General features: G+C 42.8%; 2 protein-coding genes across 3 annotated transcripts in view; one reads left to right on the forward strand and one right to left on the reverse strand.

The window, feature by feature from the left end:
• NANS (N-acetylneuraminate synthase) lies at positions 1-13,192 on the forward strand. Of its 2 annotated transcripts, none has more exons than XM_054031980.1 (6): positions 1-494; positions 3,068-3,283; positions 7,717-7,816; positions 9,216-9,370; positions 10,643-10,909; positions 11,643-13,192. In XM_054031980.1, exons 1-6 carry the CDS (start codon positions 363-365, stop codon positions 11,850-11,852), a joined length of 1,080 nt encoding a protein of 359 aa, XP_053887955.1. In that variant the 5' UTR covers positions 1-362; the 3' UTR covers positions 11,853-13,192. The 2 variants fall into 2 exon arrangements, with proteins under 2 accessions (XP_053887955.1, XP_053887956.1); XM_054031981.1 differs by lacking the exon at positions 1-494 and adding an exon at positions 1,164-1,477.
• Positions 12,878-16,512, reverse strand: part of TRIM14 (tripartite motif containing 14) — a 27,649-nt gene continuing 24,014 nt past the window's right edge. Inside the window, exon 6 of the mRNA XM_054031979.1 lies at positions 12,878-15,162. Coding sequence (XP_053887954.1) covers positions 14,627-15,162 — 536 coding nt within the window. The 3' untranslated portion in view covers positions 12,878-14,626. The remainder of the gene's footprint in view (positions 15,163-16,512) is intronic.

Here is a 16,512-nt window from a genome sequence, read left to right on the forward strand (position 1 = left end):
AGGTTTCCGCTGATGGGGATCACGTTCTTCAGCGCTCTGGCGGACCGCCTGGGCCCCGCTCCCCACTGCCATGCGCTGGGCTAGGCCCCGGCTGGGTTACCCAGGCAACCAGCCCCTCAAAGGGCGCGCGGCTCACCCCGCACCTGCCCGGCCGAACCGGAACCGGACCTTCCTTAGCCCCACCCTGCTGTGTGCGCATGAGCCGCTCTGATTGGCTGGGCGGCGCCGGCGTTCGTTCGCGGGGATTGGCTGAGGCGCGGCGTGACGTGGCCCGGGCTCCCTGCTGGCGGTGGCGCGCGGGGCTGGGGCAGTAGCGGTTGGCGGCCGTTGTTCCCGGGGCTCGCGCTCGCCCGCCCGCCGCGATGCCGCTGGAGTTCGAGCTGTGCCCGGGCCGGCGGGTCGGGGGGGCCCAGCCCTGCTTCATCATCGCCGAGATCGGCCAGAACCACCAGGGGGACCTCGCCATCGCCAAGCAGATGATCCGCATGGTCAAGGTGCGCGCGGCCGGGGCGGGGCTCCGGGCTGACCAGAGCCGGGCTCTGCTGGCAGGGAAGGAGGGACTAGGGGGCGGGGTCTCTGGGGGGCGGGGTCACCGTAGGGGGAGGGGTCTCTGGGGAGCGGTCGGAGGGTGTAGGGGGAGGGGTCTGTGGGGAGTAAGGATACTGGGGGCAGTGGGGGGGGGGGGGGAGGGGGAGGGGTCTGTGAGGAGCATGGGGCTGGGGGGGGTGAGTGGGGTTGGAGGGCGCTGGGGGAGGGGTCTGTGAGGAGCAGGGGCACTGGGGGGAATGAGTGGGTTGGAGGGCACTGGGGGAGGGGTCTGTGAGGAGCAGGGGCACTGGGGGGAATGAGTGGGGTTGGAGGGCACTGGGGGAGGGGTCTGTGAGGAGCATGGGGCTGGGGGGGTGAGTGGGGTTGGAGGGCACTGGGGGAGGGGTCTGTGAGGAGCATGGGGTTGGGGGGGGTGAGTGGGGTTGGAGGGCACTGGGGGAGGGGTCTGTGAGGAGCATGGGGCTGGGGGGGGTGAGTGGGGTTGGAGGGCACTGGGAGGAGGGGTCTGTAGGGGAGCAGGGGTGCTTGGGGAGGAGCTAGGGTGCTGGGGACTGTAGGGGTGCTAGGAGTGGGGCAGGGGTGCTGTGTTGAAGGGTCTATGGGGGAGCAGTGGTGTTAGGGGGAGCAGGTTTTAGGGGCAGGGGTGACCCCAGAAGCCCTGCAAGGGGATGAGGTGTGCTAGTCACTGCTCCCTGTGAGCAGTGAATTTCAGCACCACTCCCCAACAGCATCACTGCCTTCCCGTGTACCCTCTCCAGGGATCAGGGGGCCCTGGGAGTGCAGGTCAGTGAGAGCCTGTGGGCATGGATTGGCACAGTGGAGCTCTGAGCTCGCCTAGGTGCCCCACAAGATTAGAGGCAGGACAGCAGTCCTCTCCCAGCTGGTGATGTGTCATATTGAAAAAGATTTATCTAAAGCTGTCTTACAGGTTAGTGAAGTGACCTCAAAAGCAGGAAGTGGCCCAATTAACCTAGCAGGGTCCTCCTTTGACTATATGATCACATACTGTTTATGCAGGATCCTTCCTCATTCACCACATGACTGAATACATGCGTGGAGCCATTTGTATGGTGTCAGAGTGTTATTTGTATAATAAAAGTCAGTGTGTAATTGTGAAGAAGGGAGTTGTTTTTTTAATCCTTATCCCTCTGGCAAATCAGAGCTGATTTGAATCGTATCCATGAAAGGCAAATTTGCCATTTGGCACTATGTCCCTGTCAAATTTTAAGTTTCTTTCATCTCCCACTGAGGTGCCAGAGCTGCTGTGTTGTTTTTTTTTTAAAGCTGCATTTTTAAATAGAAAAATAGCTTATTTCCCACACTATTTGTAATTGAAAACATCTGAACCATTTTCCCAACTTAAAAAAAATTGATCAGGGACTGAACAAGTGTGTCAGATTTTAGCTACTAAAGCAAGAAATTGTAAAAATCTTATAAGAAACTGAAAAAGACCTATCTACCTATACTGTATATGCTAGTGTATGAGTGATTGCTGTCCACTTGGCACTGCAACTTTGACTTGTATTTTAGCTGAACTTCCAAACAGCACTCTTTATTGAGGTGAACCTCTGTGATTTACCAGCTCTTCTTTCTCTCTTGATAGTGAACTCAGTGGAGTTGGGTTGCTTTATATATTTTTTTTCTTTAAAGTTTGAGCTACAATCAACCTCAGAAATTTCCTTGATTTCAGTACCTATAACAGCAGCTATTAGAGATTGGCAGACTGAACTTGGGGGAGAAATCCGAGCAGAATTTATTTGGACTCTTGACCTTATGTAAACACTATGTACTGGTTTTAGAGTCCACATTTACAATAAAGGTCAGATTGAGCAAATCCAAGCTAATTAATCCCCAGATGTTTTTATTTTTCCTTCCAGAATCATTGGACTTGATATAATTAGAAATCTTGTTAAAATTACAAAGTTACATTAGTAGTTTGACAGTTTATATTACCGCTGTGCTCTTTTTCAAAGTCTGGGATATATTGGTTAAATAAGAAATGCACATTGCAGGAGAAGTCTGAGTACTGATTACTTTAAAAATATATATCTAAAGGGAGGTGACTTAACTAAAGGAAAAATGCAGTTTCAGTGTTGTTTCTCTCAGATAATTGCTGCTCTCCTGGGTATAGTTCTTTGCATAGTGAAGCACAAGGCTAATACACATTTACCAGGCTGAGAGTATGTCTCTAGAGGATCAGTGTTTTCCATATGAAAGCTGATGTTCAGTATGGAAATAATTGATGTGATTAGCTGTCAGTACACATACATGGTTTATAAAAATGTTTGTCTTTGTTGCATGCTATCCTAAATTATTTTTATGGTCACCCTCACACAATTACTTACATTAGCTCTGTCAAAGATAGGAAGACACTTATTTTGAGACTTATTTTCACGTATGAGAATGTTAGCCAGACTGTTACTTTGGTTCTGTGTGTTTCTTTTCAGCAGTACTTACGAACTATAGATTCAGTGGCACCTGTCTTGTGCAGATTCTAAGATGATGATATGTCTTGCAGGAGTGTGGAGCAGACTGTGCCAAGTTCCAGAAGAGTGAGTTGGAGCACAAATTTAACAAGAAAGCCCTGGAGAGGCCCTATACCTCCAAACACTCCTGGGGAAAGACTTATGGAGAGCACAAGCGCCATCTGGAGTTCAGTCATGACCAGTATCGAGAGCTAAAGAAATATGCAAAGGAGATAGGCATCTACTTCACAGCCTCTGGCATGGATGAGGTACGTGAGCTGTAGTGGTACAGAAAGCAAAATGCAATTCTTGCATTAATACAGTTGTAGTGTTGTGTAATTCATACGTAAAACTAACATCAAGGGTTTGGACTCTACATTACAAAACAAATGAAAACTAGAGCCAATGTACAACTTTGTCTTTAATCAGTCCCATTGTGAGTCAGGGCTTGCCTACACTGGCACTTTACAGATCTGCAACTTTCTCGCTCAGGGATGTGAAAAAATACGCCCCTGAGCGCAGCAAGTTTCAGCTCTGTAAAGCACCAGTGTAAACAGTGCACCAGCGCTGGGAGCCGCGCCTCTTGTGGAGGTGGTTTTTTTTAGAGCGCTGGGAGAGCTCTCCCCTAGCGCTCTGCCATCACTACACAAGCCACGTTAAAGCGCTGCCCCAGCAGCACTTTAGCGTTGCCAGTGTAGACTAGCCCTCAGTTACAGTTGCATGTTTCCTACCCAAAAATGTCCCCCAAATACATTTTCTCATATGCTGAAGTGCCTACGCACAGTGGAGCAAGTTAAAGAAAAGACCTTATCCAGAACTCTGAATAACTTTATCTTTATCAGTTTAAACCTGGTTACAACAGAGTTTGGCAACTCTCCCATATTAGATGTTACACTCTCTATGGTCAGCTCCTCCTTTCAGGTTCCTTCAGCCTTCACTTTGCATCAAATTCCTTTCCTGTCAAGGCCTTTCTCATCTGAGCCCCTGCTGCTGTTTTGCAATTTTCTCTGTTTGCTATCCACCATACCCCCTTTGCTTGACCCAAACCACGAAACTAATGGTCCCTTTTGTTGTCTTCTCCTACTCTTTGGTCAGGAATCTTTCCCTCCAACTCCCTCCTCCTGAAACACCCTGACAGTCTCTCAGCCACTCTGCCTTCAAGTCCTCTCCTATAAACACATTTTCTCCATGAAGCCTATAATTCATACTGCTTCCATCAAAGGTGTGTGTGTATTAAGAAATAAAAAAGCCCTCTGTAATCCTCAACTGTTGTGCATAACTGACCTCTGCAACTACATAATCTTGATGTTAACATAATCCTTTGAACATGAGGTATAGCTGAAATCTGGTAACTGGAAAATTCAACAGGTATAGTCTTATTTTCAGTGTGTTTCAGCTGAAGTGCCTGATAAAGTTTCAAGGATTACTTTGTTTCTCAATTTTGGCCTAGAAACAGATGAGCAAAAGTACTGTTGTGGGTCACTTCATGCTGCCTTCAAGTCAAGGAGGCTTGCTAAATAATGGATATTGAACTTTTACATTAACAAATAAAACCCAACAATCCCTCATGTGCTCTTGCATCTGGGACTTTAAAGTGGGATTTTCAAAAAGACACGTTTGAAAACCCCACCCTTCATTCTTCGGTGTTTGATCTACAAAATGTGAACCACTGATAATGGGGGGCCGAGCCCCTTCAACTCCCAATGGCTAGCTGAAGTTGCTTAGCACCTTCCAGGATAAGTTCTTTTTTACTTTGGATACTGATGTCTTGTGACTGAGCCAGCCATCTGAATTTAATTGACAATATTGACTCGCAAAAATGCATAATATATTTGTCTAAGAAGCTGCCTGCAGCTCTCATCATGACTAATGGGTTTTGACTATAAATGCTTCCATGCCATGAAATAATATTTTCCAATTAGTAATATTAAACTGAACATAACTAAATGGAATTTTGTGCTATAGAAGATGTAGAGTTAAGTTTTTAATAATATGAGGAAGAAATTTTGATTCATGTAAAGTAAATATAAAGGAAGTGAGTGACTCCTTTATATACTCTGTTCCAATTTGTAGTGAAGACAAAACAGAGTCCCCGTGAACCCACTCCGTGCACGTCATTCAAGGTTATTTCCTGTTCCTTGAAACTTGCCATATGACTTGCCAACTTTTCATAAGAAATGATTCATAGATTCCAAGGCCAGAAGGGACCATTGTGGTCATCTGGTCTGATCTCCTGAGTAACACAGGCCATAGAATTTCCCCCAAATAATTTTTAGAATATATATTTTTAGAAAATGAGCACAGAGTTAAAAAATAGCGGTTATGCTTAGGAAGGGTTGGGCTCCAGCTCTCTCTTTTGTGTAATCTTCCCCAAGCCCTTTAAATGGTAACAGGGCCACAAATCTAATTTGTTTATTTAGTTCAAATAATTATGAAGATCCATAGCAGCATAAGCTCGAGAAATTTGATTTAGCATCATAGAGGTGGGGCAAATTAGACTAGATCACAGTTGGTTTTGTCTTTCCTCTTTCTGGCAGAAATCCTAGACCCAGATCCTGAAAGATATTTAGGCACCTAACTCCTGTTAATTTCAATGCAAGTTTAGTGACTAAATACCTTTGGGGATCCAGGCCTTAACCTCTGAATAAACGCCATAACTACAATGAATGAGTTGCAGAATTTGCTGTCCTTTCCAGCATTGACAAAGTTGTGTAGCTATTCTAATGTCTTCCCAAAACAGAGCAAGTGTGGAGGAGTTTTGTAATAGCTCTGCTGATTAATGGTTTTATTTTTAATTCCTCCAGATGACTCCTCTACTTAAAGGGGCCAATTACAATTGTAATGGCAGTCATTGCCTGATCTCTGATAATACCTGAATTATTTTGTCTGCAGCACATAAGTCTTTAGAAGAGGGTTGAGTATAATTAACATTTCAAAAAGCTGTTGATATTTCACGTGTTCTGGTGCAGCTTTATATTTATCTTCTTAGTTTTAACTACTTCTAACTACTGAATAAACAGCTCTTAAATATACAATTCTAGAACCTCTCAATAGTTTTGAGACTTGTAACATTTTCTGACTTTTTTTATTTAAAAAAAATGGGTGGTGGAGAATCCCTTCTCTTTAGAATGAAAGAATTCTATAAACAAAAGCGCCCACCTGGTAATTTACCTCTGGGCCTCCAGAAAACAAAGTCCTAAGAGAGGAGTTGATCACTGGTTCAGAAGGTTGGTGATACCTTTCACCTTTGGGGTCATTAATTCAAATCCAGCCCAAGCTGATAACTGGCTGAAAGTTGTTACCATTTGATGAGTGAAATGAATTGATGTCAGTCCATTCCTAGTGGACAAAGGTCCACATCACAAAACTCACTAGCAAGCTCCCCATAGACCAAGACCCATCAACTCAAAGAGGCACCCAGACCCTCTCCATAACAACAGATGCAAAACCTGTAGACCTGTCTCTACTGCTACGATGATCAATACCTCCCTACAGCACACCATTTAAAATCTTGCGTCCTACATATGCCTATCACAACATGTGGTATATCTCATCCAGTGCACTAAATGCCCCAGGAACAACTATGTGGGTGAAACCAGACAATCACTATGCTCTACTCACACAGAAAAATAAGTCAAAAACACCATATTACCTCTGGGTGAACACTTCACAAAATGATCACTCCATATCTGACCTCTCAGGCCTCATCCTCAAAGGGAACCTGCCTAATACCTTCAGAAGACATGCCTAAGAGCTTAAATTCATATCTTTGCTAGACACTAAAAATCATGGACTTAAGTCATAAATCCAGTGTCTTTATTATTACAACAACCCATAACCCACTAACTCTTCTTTGTCTTATGACTGTGGAAGTGTTAACTGGCCACTTCACCTTAACAGTCTCTTACCATATGTTAACTACATATGCTAAAAAAATGGTTCCATCTTGTATTTAGCTGTGACACACTGAGTGCCTTTCCCAGACCTGAAGAAGAGCTCTGTGTAAGCTCAAAAGCTTGTCTCTCACCAACAAAAGATATTACCTCCCCCCTTATCATGGCTACTCTACCACCTGAAGCAAAAATCACCAGTTCAGCTGAATCTGATTAACACCACTTGAGAGAGGCCAAAGATTAAAAACACCTGGAAGCTGCACTACTCTCTGATGCCTAGAGGTGGGACCTTCAGTTCATGGTGGAGGCACATTTGGCAACTCTATCTGGTGAAGTTAGTGCTTTTGCTGCTCATTCTGTGGATAGCAATATGGATACTTTGATATAGCACCAAGGATCTCAAAGCAATTCACAGACAGCAGATACCAGTCTCTAGCACTACCTTTCCTGACCAGTAAATTCTGTCACACCATAGACACTATACTTAATCTTGCTAGACTTAACTTCTTGGGCCAAATTCAGTGCTGTTTGGGTTTCACAGGATGTTAGTCTGCAGAATTTGGCCCCATGCATTCAATATGTTGTCCCTGATCCAGGAGTGGAAAGTGATGTGATTGGTGCTATCGGGTAAGTTTTCATTGGAGTATGTGTGTGCATGGCCTTGAACTTCAAATACTTTGTTACAATTTCCTAGTCTTTCTTATGGAAAAGGGCTCAGTTATCCACTGTGGGTGATTCTTTGTTGATGTTGAGTAGGAGGAGGACTGGTAATTTTAGGAATTAAAAAAAAATGTGTTCTCTCTTCATAGATGGCGGTCGAGTTTCTGCATGAACTGGATGTTCCATTTTTTAAAGTAGGATCAGGAGATACTAACAATTTTCCATATTTGGAAAAAACAGCAAAGAAAGGTGAATGGTTTTATTTTTGACTGTTTTATTAACCTTCACTGAGTCCCAGCAGATTAGGTCCCAACCATTTCCCTCCCACTTGAGACAACCATCTGAAAGTTTCAGTAACTTCTCAATTTCAAGTTATGTCTCTTTGTGAATTCCTTTAGCTATCGTCTGTTACAGCCTGGACCAATCTCTCTCTCTGAATGGACCACCAGTCTGTTGTGCATGAATCCAACTGCTGGATCCCACATACTTCTAAGCCCCTGGTTCTAGCTCTGGGTTTCTCAGGCACACTCCCAGGTGTAGAGTGCATGGCTAACATCCTTCTTGGGCAGTGGGATCCTGCAGTCCAGCCACGTTAGACCCCAAAACCAGTGACCTAGCTCTCCCAAGCCCTACCTCTCTGTGGGCACTCTGAGCTTCTTTATTAACCCCTTCAGTGACCGCATGGCAGGAAAGCAAGGAACACAGGCATAGCAACGGGATTTCTTAATCCCAAACAATTTACCCTTAAAGTACAGGAGAGAGAGAGAGAGAGAGATCTTGAGAAAATAACACAGTCCTAAATGTAGTGCCCCTCCCCCCCCTGATTTCACCCATCCTATGAGTCCTGGGTGTGATCAGCATCCATAGGCTAGGCAGCCTGTCCTGCCTCCTTAGCCTAGTTTTCGTGTATGTCTATGGGGTCTGGCCCCTTTCTTAGAGAAGCTCCCGTTTTAAAACCGGCTCGGTTCCTCTTTTTCCCATGTCCTTTAGCTAGGAGCGTTCTGGGTTCCAGCTGCCTCCCTGCTCTCTCCCCTCTTGGCTTGGAGCCCATGAAACAAAAGGGGGTTAGCAATTTAACACAGACATACCCCCCAACCTGTCACGGCACCAGCTTTAGCAGTCAGGCACACTTAACGGAATGCATCTTTAAATAGAATGCAATTGTTTGCAGTGTATTTTAGCGTTAAGTGAACAACAGACATGGTGTTTTTGTTGCTGGCATAATATTCTTTCTAGTTTAATTTCAGACAGCAAAATGAAATCCTTGACAAAGGCTTAGGTGCGGTGATCCAGCAGCTATGACATCTAAGGGATTGTCTACACACACAGTTGCTCTGGTTTAACTAAAGGTGTGATTTTTTTTTTTTAAACTGATTTAGTTAAACTGGAGCAAAAGGCTGTGTGGACACATTTCGTTTAGTTTAACCAGCCTTATATTGCTTTAGCTTAAATCAGTTTGGAACAAGTTTCAGCTACATCAGAATAAGCTACTCTTGCACTGAAATAGCGGTAGTCAACATTTTGCACCGGTTTAACCGAATCTGTTTAAATTCACTCTTATGTTAAACCAATGCAACTTGCATTTATAGATTAGCCCTAAGTCATGAAGCCTTGGGAGAAAAATGACCCTGTTTGTTTTCCCGGCTAGGTCGCCCAATGGTAATTTCCAGTGGGATGCAGTCAATGGACACAATGCACAAGGTTTATCAACTTGTGAAACCGATCAATCCCAACTTCTGCATTCTCCAGTGCACCAGCGCTTACCCTCTTCAGCCTGAAGATGTCAACCTCCGTGTGATAACAGTCAGTGAATCACATGTAATGTACAGCATATAGGGAAGACAGGGCACAGATGAAATAATGCACTTTTACTTAGATTCCTAGATCTTGGGGATGTTGGTATTCCCTGCTGAGAGGGCAGAAAATGTCATGTTTTTCTGGTTCCCCTAAGGATCAAAGTAAAAGCTTCTGCTGGAGCCCTGATTGGCAGAATTTGGCATCAAGGAATTTGATTTAAATTAAAAAAATTAAAAGGGAGATATACTTATCTCCTAGAACTGGAAGGGACCTTGAAAGGTCATCAAGTCCAGCTCCCTGCCTTCACTAGCAGGACCAAGTACTGATTTTGCCCCAGATCCCTAAGTGGCCCCCTCAAGAATTGAACTCTCAACCCTGGGTTTAGCAGGCCAATGCTCAAACCACTGACACACATTACCCGTTGACACATGCACACTTAAACAGTGCTGGGTGTGAAATATGCATGGAAATATTATCTTGTGCCTGCACTCTGATGTGGCATAAGACAATAATGTGTAGGCAATCAGACACTAAACCTAGATAGTAGGTCAGGTCAGAAAACTTTTAATTAAAAATATTTCCAATGAAAAGCAAGAATGTGACTAAAATGCATCTGTGCCCTGAGGTAGTATGCTCCTGTTAGTAGTAGGCACATGGATATTTGTGATTACTAAGGATACTACAGTAAGAAAATAAATGTTTGCAAAACTGTGGAAAATATTTAAGCACATGCTTAACTAAATGCACACGAGTAGTTGCATTGTTTTCAGTGAGACTACTCACTTGTGCATATATAAGCACTTTTAGGATCAGGTCTGAAGCATCCTCTGCTGCAGTGTTACATGTGGTGCTTTATTTTAAAGTTAGTCTGTATCCAAAGGATTTTATAGACCTTTTTAAATTGGTTCAGTCCAGTTGACTCTTGGATGGGAACAGAGAGACACATTGTTAGTGTAATCCACTATCTTTGGGGTTTAGGTGCTGATGGATACAACTTAACTAGGAAAAACACCAGAGAAGTTTTAAGGTACAAGGAGCCTACCCTTCCTTACTCATGCTGGTTGTCCCAGTGAACCCCTTAAACAAAATCAGGCTAGTCACTAGTGCGGTGCAGGTAGTTTGTGTTAACTGAAAGCAGGATTTACGTGTTAAACAGCCAACCATTTGTTTTATGACACTAGTGGTCTGTATATTCACATACAATCATTGTTACATTTGCTTTCTGAGACTCGGAAATTGATATCCTTATAATTCAGATCAACTTTGTTGTCATTCAAGGCGTATCAGTCAGCTTTTCCCGATATCCCCATTGGCTATTCTGGACATGAGACTGGCATGGCCATTTCAGTAGCAGCAGTTGCTATGGGTGCTAAAGTACTGGAACGCCATGTGACTTTGGACAAAACATGGAAAGGAAATGATCACCAGGCATCCCTGGAGCCGAATGAACTGGCAGAATTAGTGAGAACAATCCGTCTGGTGGAAAAGGCAATGGGGTCTCCAGTCAAACAGCTCTTGCCCTGTGAAATGGCCTGTAATGAAAAGGTAACTTTCCTTTTGAATTCACATGTAGCTAAAGGCCAACTAGATTGACAACTAATTGTTCTTCGTTTAGTATGTAGGAGAAGCAACTTGCAAACTGTAACTGCAGATACTCTTCTACTCCCATTAATATAGCGCCTTCTGCCTCCCCTTTTGCTGCTCATGTGTAGACACTGCTAATGCTTCAGTTTTTCTTAGCACAGACTTACTACCGCATATAATTCATTCATTCGTTTTGTCAGCATATAAATATTTCTACTGATAATCTTGCCAAGGTGGGCAAGTGCAGTGCAGCTCCAGTTAACCAAAGGTTGGTTACAGTGCCCTCTGGCAGTCAGGCTTGAGCCTTAGGCATTCGTAGACCTCTTCTTTTCTAGTAACTTGACCAGTCTTGGGGAAGGCAGTAGGCTCTCTTCACTGTAACTAGAAGAACCCCAGTCATTGACACCCCTGATTCTAGAAAGGATTTGAGTGACACCTGTGCCCTCAATACAACGTGGCATTCAGCTGTATTTACAGTGAAGATTTCCATACTAAAACATCTTCACTAAACTGATTTGAGTGAGTGCATTTGGAAGTAGAGCAGACAGGGGAGAGGAAAGTCAGTGAGTTTTCTTTGTAGCTGGTAAGAAAAAAGAGACCTCATTTTCAATCTTTCGCTTGTCCTTGATACTTTATGAATTAGAATGCACTTGTGGTTCAATAAACTAATCCTCTTCTGTTGGTATTTCTGTAGCTGGGGAAGTCTGTGGTGGCAAAAGTGACTATCCCTGAAGGTACGGTGCTGACTCTTGACATGCTCACAGTGAAGGTGGGAGAACCTAAAGGATACCTCCCAGAAGAAATTTTTGATCTGGTTGGCAAAAAGGTCAAAACAAACATTGAAGAAGATGAAACAATCACTGAGGATGCAATAGAAAATCATGTTAAAAAAGTGAAATGCTAAATGGAAGCATTCACATCTGTATTGTTCATAACATGCTGTGCAGTACAGTACTGCAGCCATACTTTTTGGAATTAATAGCGTGGTAGATAGAAATGAAGGGATTTAGGTATGAGAATCTGAACAGAATTTCTATTTCATGTTGGCAAAAAGATATTTGCTGCAAACTTACATGAAATTATGAACCCAGTTTTATTAAAGTTGTGTAATACTGTGTTTAAAAAAGGATGTAATCTTCAACATCACCAAAGATCCCGTTCAGAAGGGTCTTGTATGCTGCTCATTGTCAGGATATCACGGTAATGGTTATTTGGGTGAGAAAATGAATGTGTGGGTTTATTTCAGGTTCCTTTTGGGATGATCTAGATCTAAGATGTCAATATGCGCATACCAGTCTCAGTAGCACTAGCCTAGCAGAAACTTCTCTCATTAGACAATTATGCCGTAAATATTCGCGGTAGCTTTTTTTTTAAACACCTTTCAATCATTTGATGCTAGAGCCTGGATTACATGAGAACGGCCGTACTGGGTCGGACCAATGGTGACCCTAACAGGTAATGATCAAGTGATCTCTCTCCTGCCATCCATCTCCACCCTCTGACAAACAGAGGCTAGAGCCACCATTCCTTACCTATCCTGGCTAATAGCCATTAATGGACTTAACCTCCATGAATTTATCTAGTTCTCTTTTAAACCCTGGTATAGTCCTACCTACAGCTACATACAGCACTGCTGCTCCACTGTGACAACTCATTTGTGTCTCCCTGCTACCTTTCTGCCCCTTGGTCTGGTGCCTCCCCATCATCTCCTTTGCAGTGGGAACTGCAGCCTCCTGCTGCAGCAGCCCGTGCTCCTCGCCAACTTGTGCACTTACTAATGCCTGCTGCTTCGCTCCTGCCTGAAGGAAGCAGGGTTATAGGCTAGAAGAAATGGCAGCTGTGGGCTGCAGGTCATACACTCTTCAATTACCTTAATAACCGGTGCAATACCTTATTAGAATTAATTTTAATTAATTGATAGTGGAAGTCATCAGTGAAGTTGATGGAACTTTCTGCCTCTTATGACTTTAGGTACCTTGGACACCCTGACAATATAAGCAGAGCTGTGGGCCCCTTAATGTTTATCTTAAACGTACTACTGCAGTGCCAGGAGACTGTATGGTCATACATTTAAGATGGGAAGAGGTTGTTTCATTCAGCTTCTTGCTTAAATTGTCTGAATCGTGATTGTGAGCATCAGTTGATGCAGTATGCTTGCCTTAATAGAAGATGATACTAAATGATTGTTGAAAGAAACATTTATTTTTGTTTGTTTTCAATAAAAATCAAGTTTGTCAAACAAAAGCTGCTACTTTGTCATTTCATTTTAAAGAGGAGACCTAGCCCTTGCATTTTCTTAATATCCCCTGCACAGAACATTATTGTAGGTGTGCCTCTGGCATTGGAAACCAAGGTGTGTTCTAGGCCTGTGCTCTTACAAGGTTAGAGAATACAGTAGTTAAAGCACTACAGGTTGGTCTACACTAGAAAAGGGACTTCCGTGGATACAATCGAAGAAATCCTTCTGAATTTTAAGTATTATGGATTTGGGAAAAGAACAAACCTCTACTCTTATGCACATCCAACTTTAAGAGCAACAGTCATAACAATCCGCTTGCATGTGAGTGTGGTAAAACACTAGCAGCATTAATTGAGTGCTTTTGAAAATAGCAAGCTAGAGAGAAATTAAAGTAATATCTCCCAGCTCCATAAGCTCTGCAATGGAAGTGACAATGCAGCTAGAATCTAATGTGGAGATGGTCCTTTTCCACATGCCTCCGACTTCCAAATGGGGAGTGATGGGGCTGTACAGTATCACAATGCTTCCTCTCACACCCCTTCAGAATGGCTGCGGTGTGCATTTCTGGAGAAGGAGTCCATCTACAGAAACTTTGACTGTAAAACAGTAGGACAGGCTTCCCTCAATGACCAGTGTGCTGTACTACTTAAATCAGTTCAATTCAAGCTCTACTTACTGGACCCCACACAACACTAGCTAGTTAGTGTCGATATAAAAGTCCTCACTCCAGGAAAATCTGAAATTAGTTTTAGGCAACAGTGAAAGCAACCCTTTGATTGTTCTTGGAAGTGGATGAAGCTTTTTACCATGAGCTATTTCGGTTACTGGATCTGTTCTCCAAATTCAAACTGAAATAACAAAATTAAACTAAAAGTTGCATCTTACATAAGCCAAGCTCAGAGTAATACCTATGCAAGATGGTAATCTCTCCAGCCAGCTGGAGGTAGGGTAGTAGTTTAATAAAATGAACTACTAGCTCCTGTTCCAAAAGTCAGTTGCATAAACTATGACAGCTATCACGTAATTAAAATAGGACTGTGTTCTATTTTGTAAGCCACAATCCACTACAAAAATACAGTGTAAAATTGCTTTAGTCTTTTAGACACCCTGGGGAGGATTCTTACAATTCTATAACCTGAAGTGCCATTCATAAATGGCAGAAGAGCACTTGGAAAATACAATCATGTAAAAATCACTCATCTATAATAATATCTTCTGGGGTATTTGATTTGACAAAGACCTGAGTATTTATCTATACTGGGTACTGAGAATCACATTTTAGTGATCAGTATTGAGTCAGAAATGTAGCTAAACCCTTTAAAGCCTTACAGCGTGGTTGCTGTAATCTGTGAGAATTAATTTATAACTCCTTTTAAAGTGGTTTTACATACAAATAATTGAAAAGCAGGCTCTAGTTCATGTCTTTGTCTCATCGCTTCTTAAGTCAGTTTGCAGATTGTTATTGCCCCTTCCCACAGCCTAAGTGCTGGGTAAAGAGGCTCTGTGAACTTGCAGCGGAACGTATGCAGATGGGCCATACCATCCGTTACATTATAGAACGAGAGGATGCCAGCCTCGTAATCCAGGAAAACACCAATTCGTTCTGGATCGTCATTTATCAGGATCAGGGTCCTCTCTCCCTTGTGAAATGCCCAATATTCAAGGTCAAACCTTTTTATACACCAGGATGCTCTGTTCCACCCTAGTCGACAAGTTTCGGCGTCTCCATGTCTCTTGATGGAAGGGTACGCTGCTCCAATCCACCATCCTTGTCCAGCGTGAAGCACGTCCACTTCCCAGTAATGGCTCCCAGAGAAGAAAGCATCTTTGCTCAAGACTTGCCATAATTTATCAAATCTCTGGGGGTTATAAGGGTAAAATTTCCTCCTCCAGCTGCAGCTTACTGTAAGACGATCCTCAGACAAACTCAACCTGGGATGAAGGCTCTCGTATTCCAAGGTTGGAGATCTCGCATCTAGAACCAAAACCGTATGTTACATGTAATTACTTGAAACTTGCATGAGTGACTAATAGAGATCTCTTGAGACAAGTCAGGCCTGATTCCTGTGAATGATGGCAAGTCTATCAGACTGCTGAAGGTAACTGTGGTAGAGGACTGTAACTTTGTTGGGAAAATGCAACTAAAAAAAAAGGGGGTAGGGGGAGAGAAGGAAAACTGCATTTTTGATTACTTGAAGTTTAAGAAACTTGTCAAGGGAGAGACCCTAAAAACAAACTATAAATTTACATACTAGTTTAAAACATTAGTAAAATGTAACCAAGGAAAACTGCTTTGCATAAGACTGGAGGACATGCAATCTTACGGGAGACCCAAATTTTAACCAAATTCAATGCATTAAATAACAAATAAGTATATCATATATATAAAAATAAAATACCAACTATTGCTGTAGATTTTTAAGGACAAGTTTATTTTTCTTAGAACTGATTTTTCTACTTGACTCAAATGGCTGCAGATGCCTCATGGAAAACTAAGTAAACAGTCTAATTAGTAATGGTTTTGCTGCTGCATGCCCTATTTTCTGAATTATTTTCCCTCCCTTCCTCTCTCTGAAGATTATCAGGATATTTTGCTTGTAAATAGGATCTGTGGTCTTTAAACATCCACCTGTCTTTTAGTGTCACACATGATAATACTGTGATGACCTATTTGGGCACTGACGTTAATAACTAGTGATATATAGTAATTACACAGTACTTTTTGTGAGCAAAGGCCAGAATAAGGGTGTGAATGTACATCAGCTGAAGATCTGGCCCTAGATTTCAAAGCTATCTACAAAATTGGGCACGTATAATTTTTCTAGTTTTATAGAAGGGGAAACTAATACAATATGGCTAAGTGAGACTTAAACAGCAAGAGCTTGTGTTTTTATGCAATCAACCTTAGTAATAAAAAATAATGACAGAAAAACTGATTTTTTTTTTTCCCCCACACATGCTTTGTGTGTACACACAATAGTTATACATATACACATTGTGGGCCTGATTCCTCCAATGACCTCATGTAGTCGTTTAAACCAGTGCAAGCTGAGTCCAAAGTGGGTGTGACAAGCTACCATTCTGATTTAAGTAGTATTTTACTTCACATTTGTAGTCCGTACAGGTGCAAATGTCTAGAGAGCCGATTTGTCACTTCCTTGCACAAAGTATGTGTTTATCAGTGTGTTTTCCAAAGTGAAAGTCTTTTACACTGTCTGAAAAAATTAGGTCTTGTCTAGACAAGGAAAGGTGGTTGGGCTTAGCCAGCTCATGTTAGCTGCTCTAACGTTTTTCCTAGCCTACTTGAAGCCTCATTGGCCCTTAC

The sequence above is a fragment of the Malaclemys terrapin genome, chromosome 6 (genome assembly GCF_027887155.1).
Source record: "Malaclemys terrapin pileata isolate rMalTer1 chromosome 6, rMalTer1.hap1, whole genome shotgun sequence".
NCBI classification, from domain to species: Eukaryota; Metazoa; Chordata; order Testudines; family Emydidae; genus Malaclemys; species Malaclemys terrapin.

What these genes read in the sequence shown, in the direction of transcription:
- NANS (XM_054031980.1), top strand. Translation starts at nt 363, where the DNA reads ATGCCGCTGGAGTTCGAGCTGTGCCCGGGCCGGCGGGTCGGGGGGGCC. An exon ending in CAGCCTCTGGCATGGATGAG is followed by an intron (nt 3,284 to 7,716) that starts GTACGTGAGCTG and finishes CTCTCTTCATAG; the next exon opens with ATGGCGGTCGAGTTTCTGCA. An exon ending in AAATGGCCTGTAATGAAAAG is followed by an intron (nt 10,910 to 11,642) that starts GTAACTTTCCTT and finishes GTATTTCTGTAG; the next exon opens with CTGGGGAAGTCTGTGGTGGC.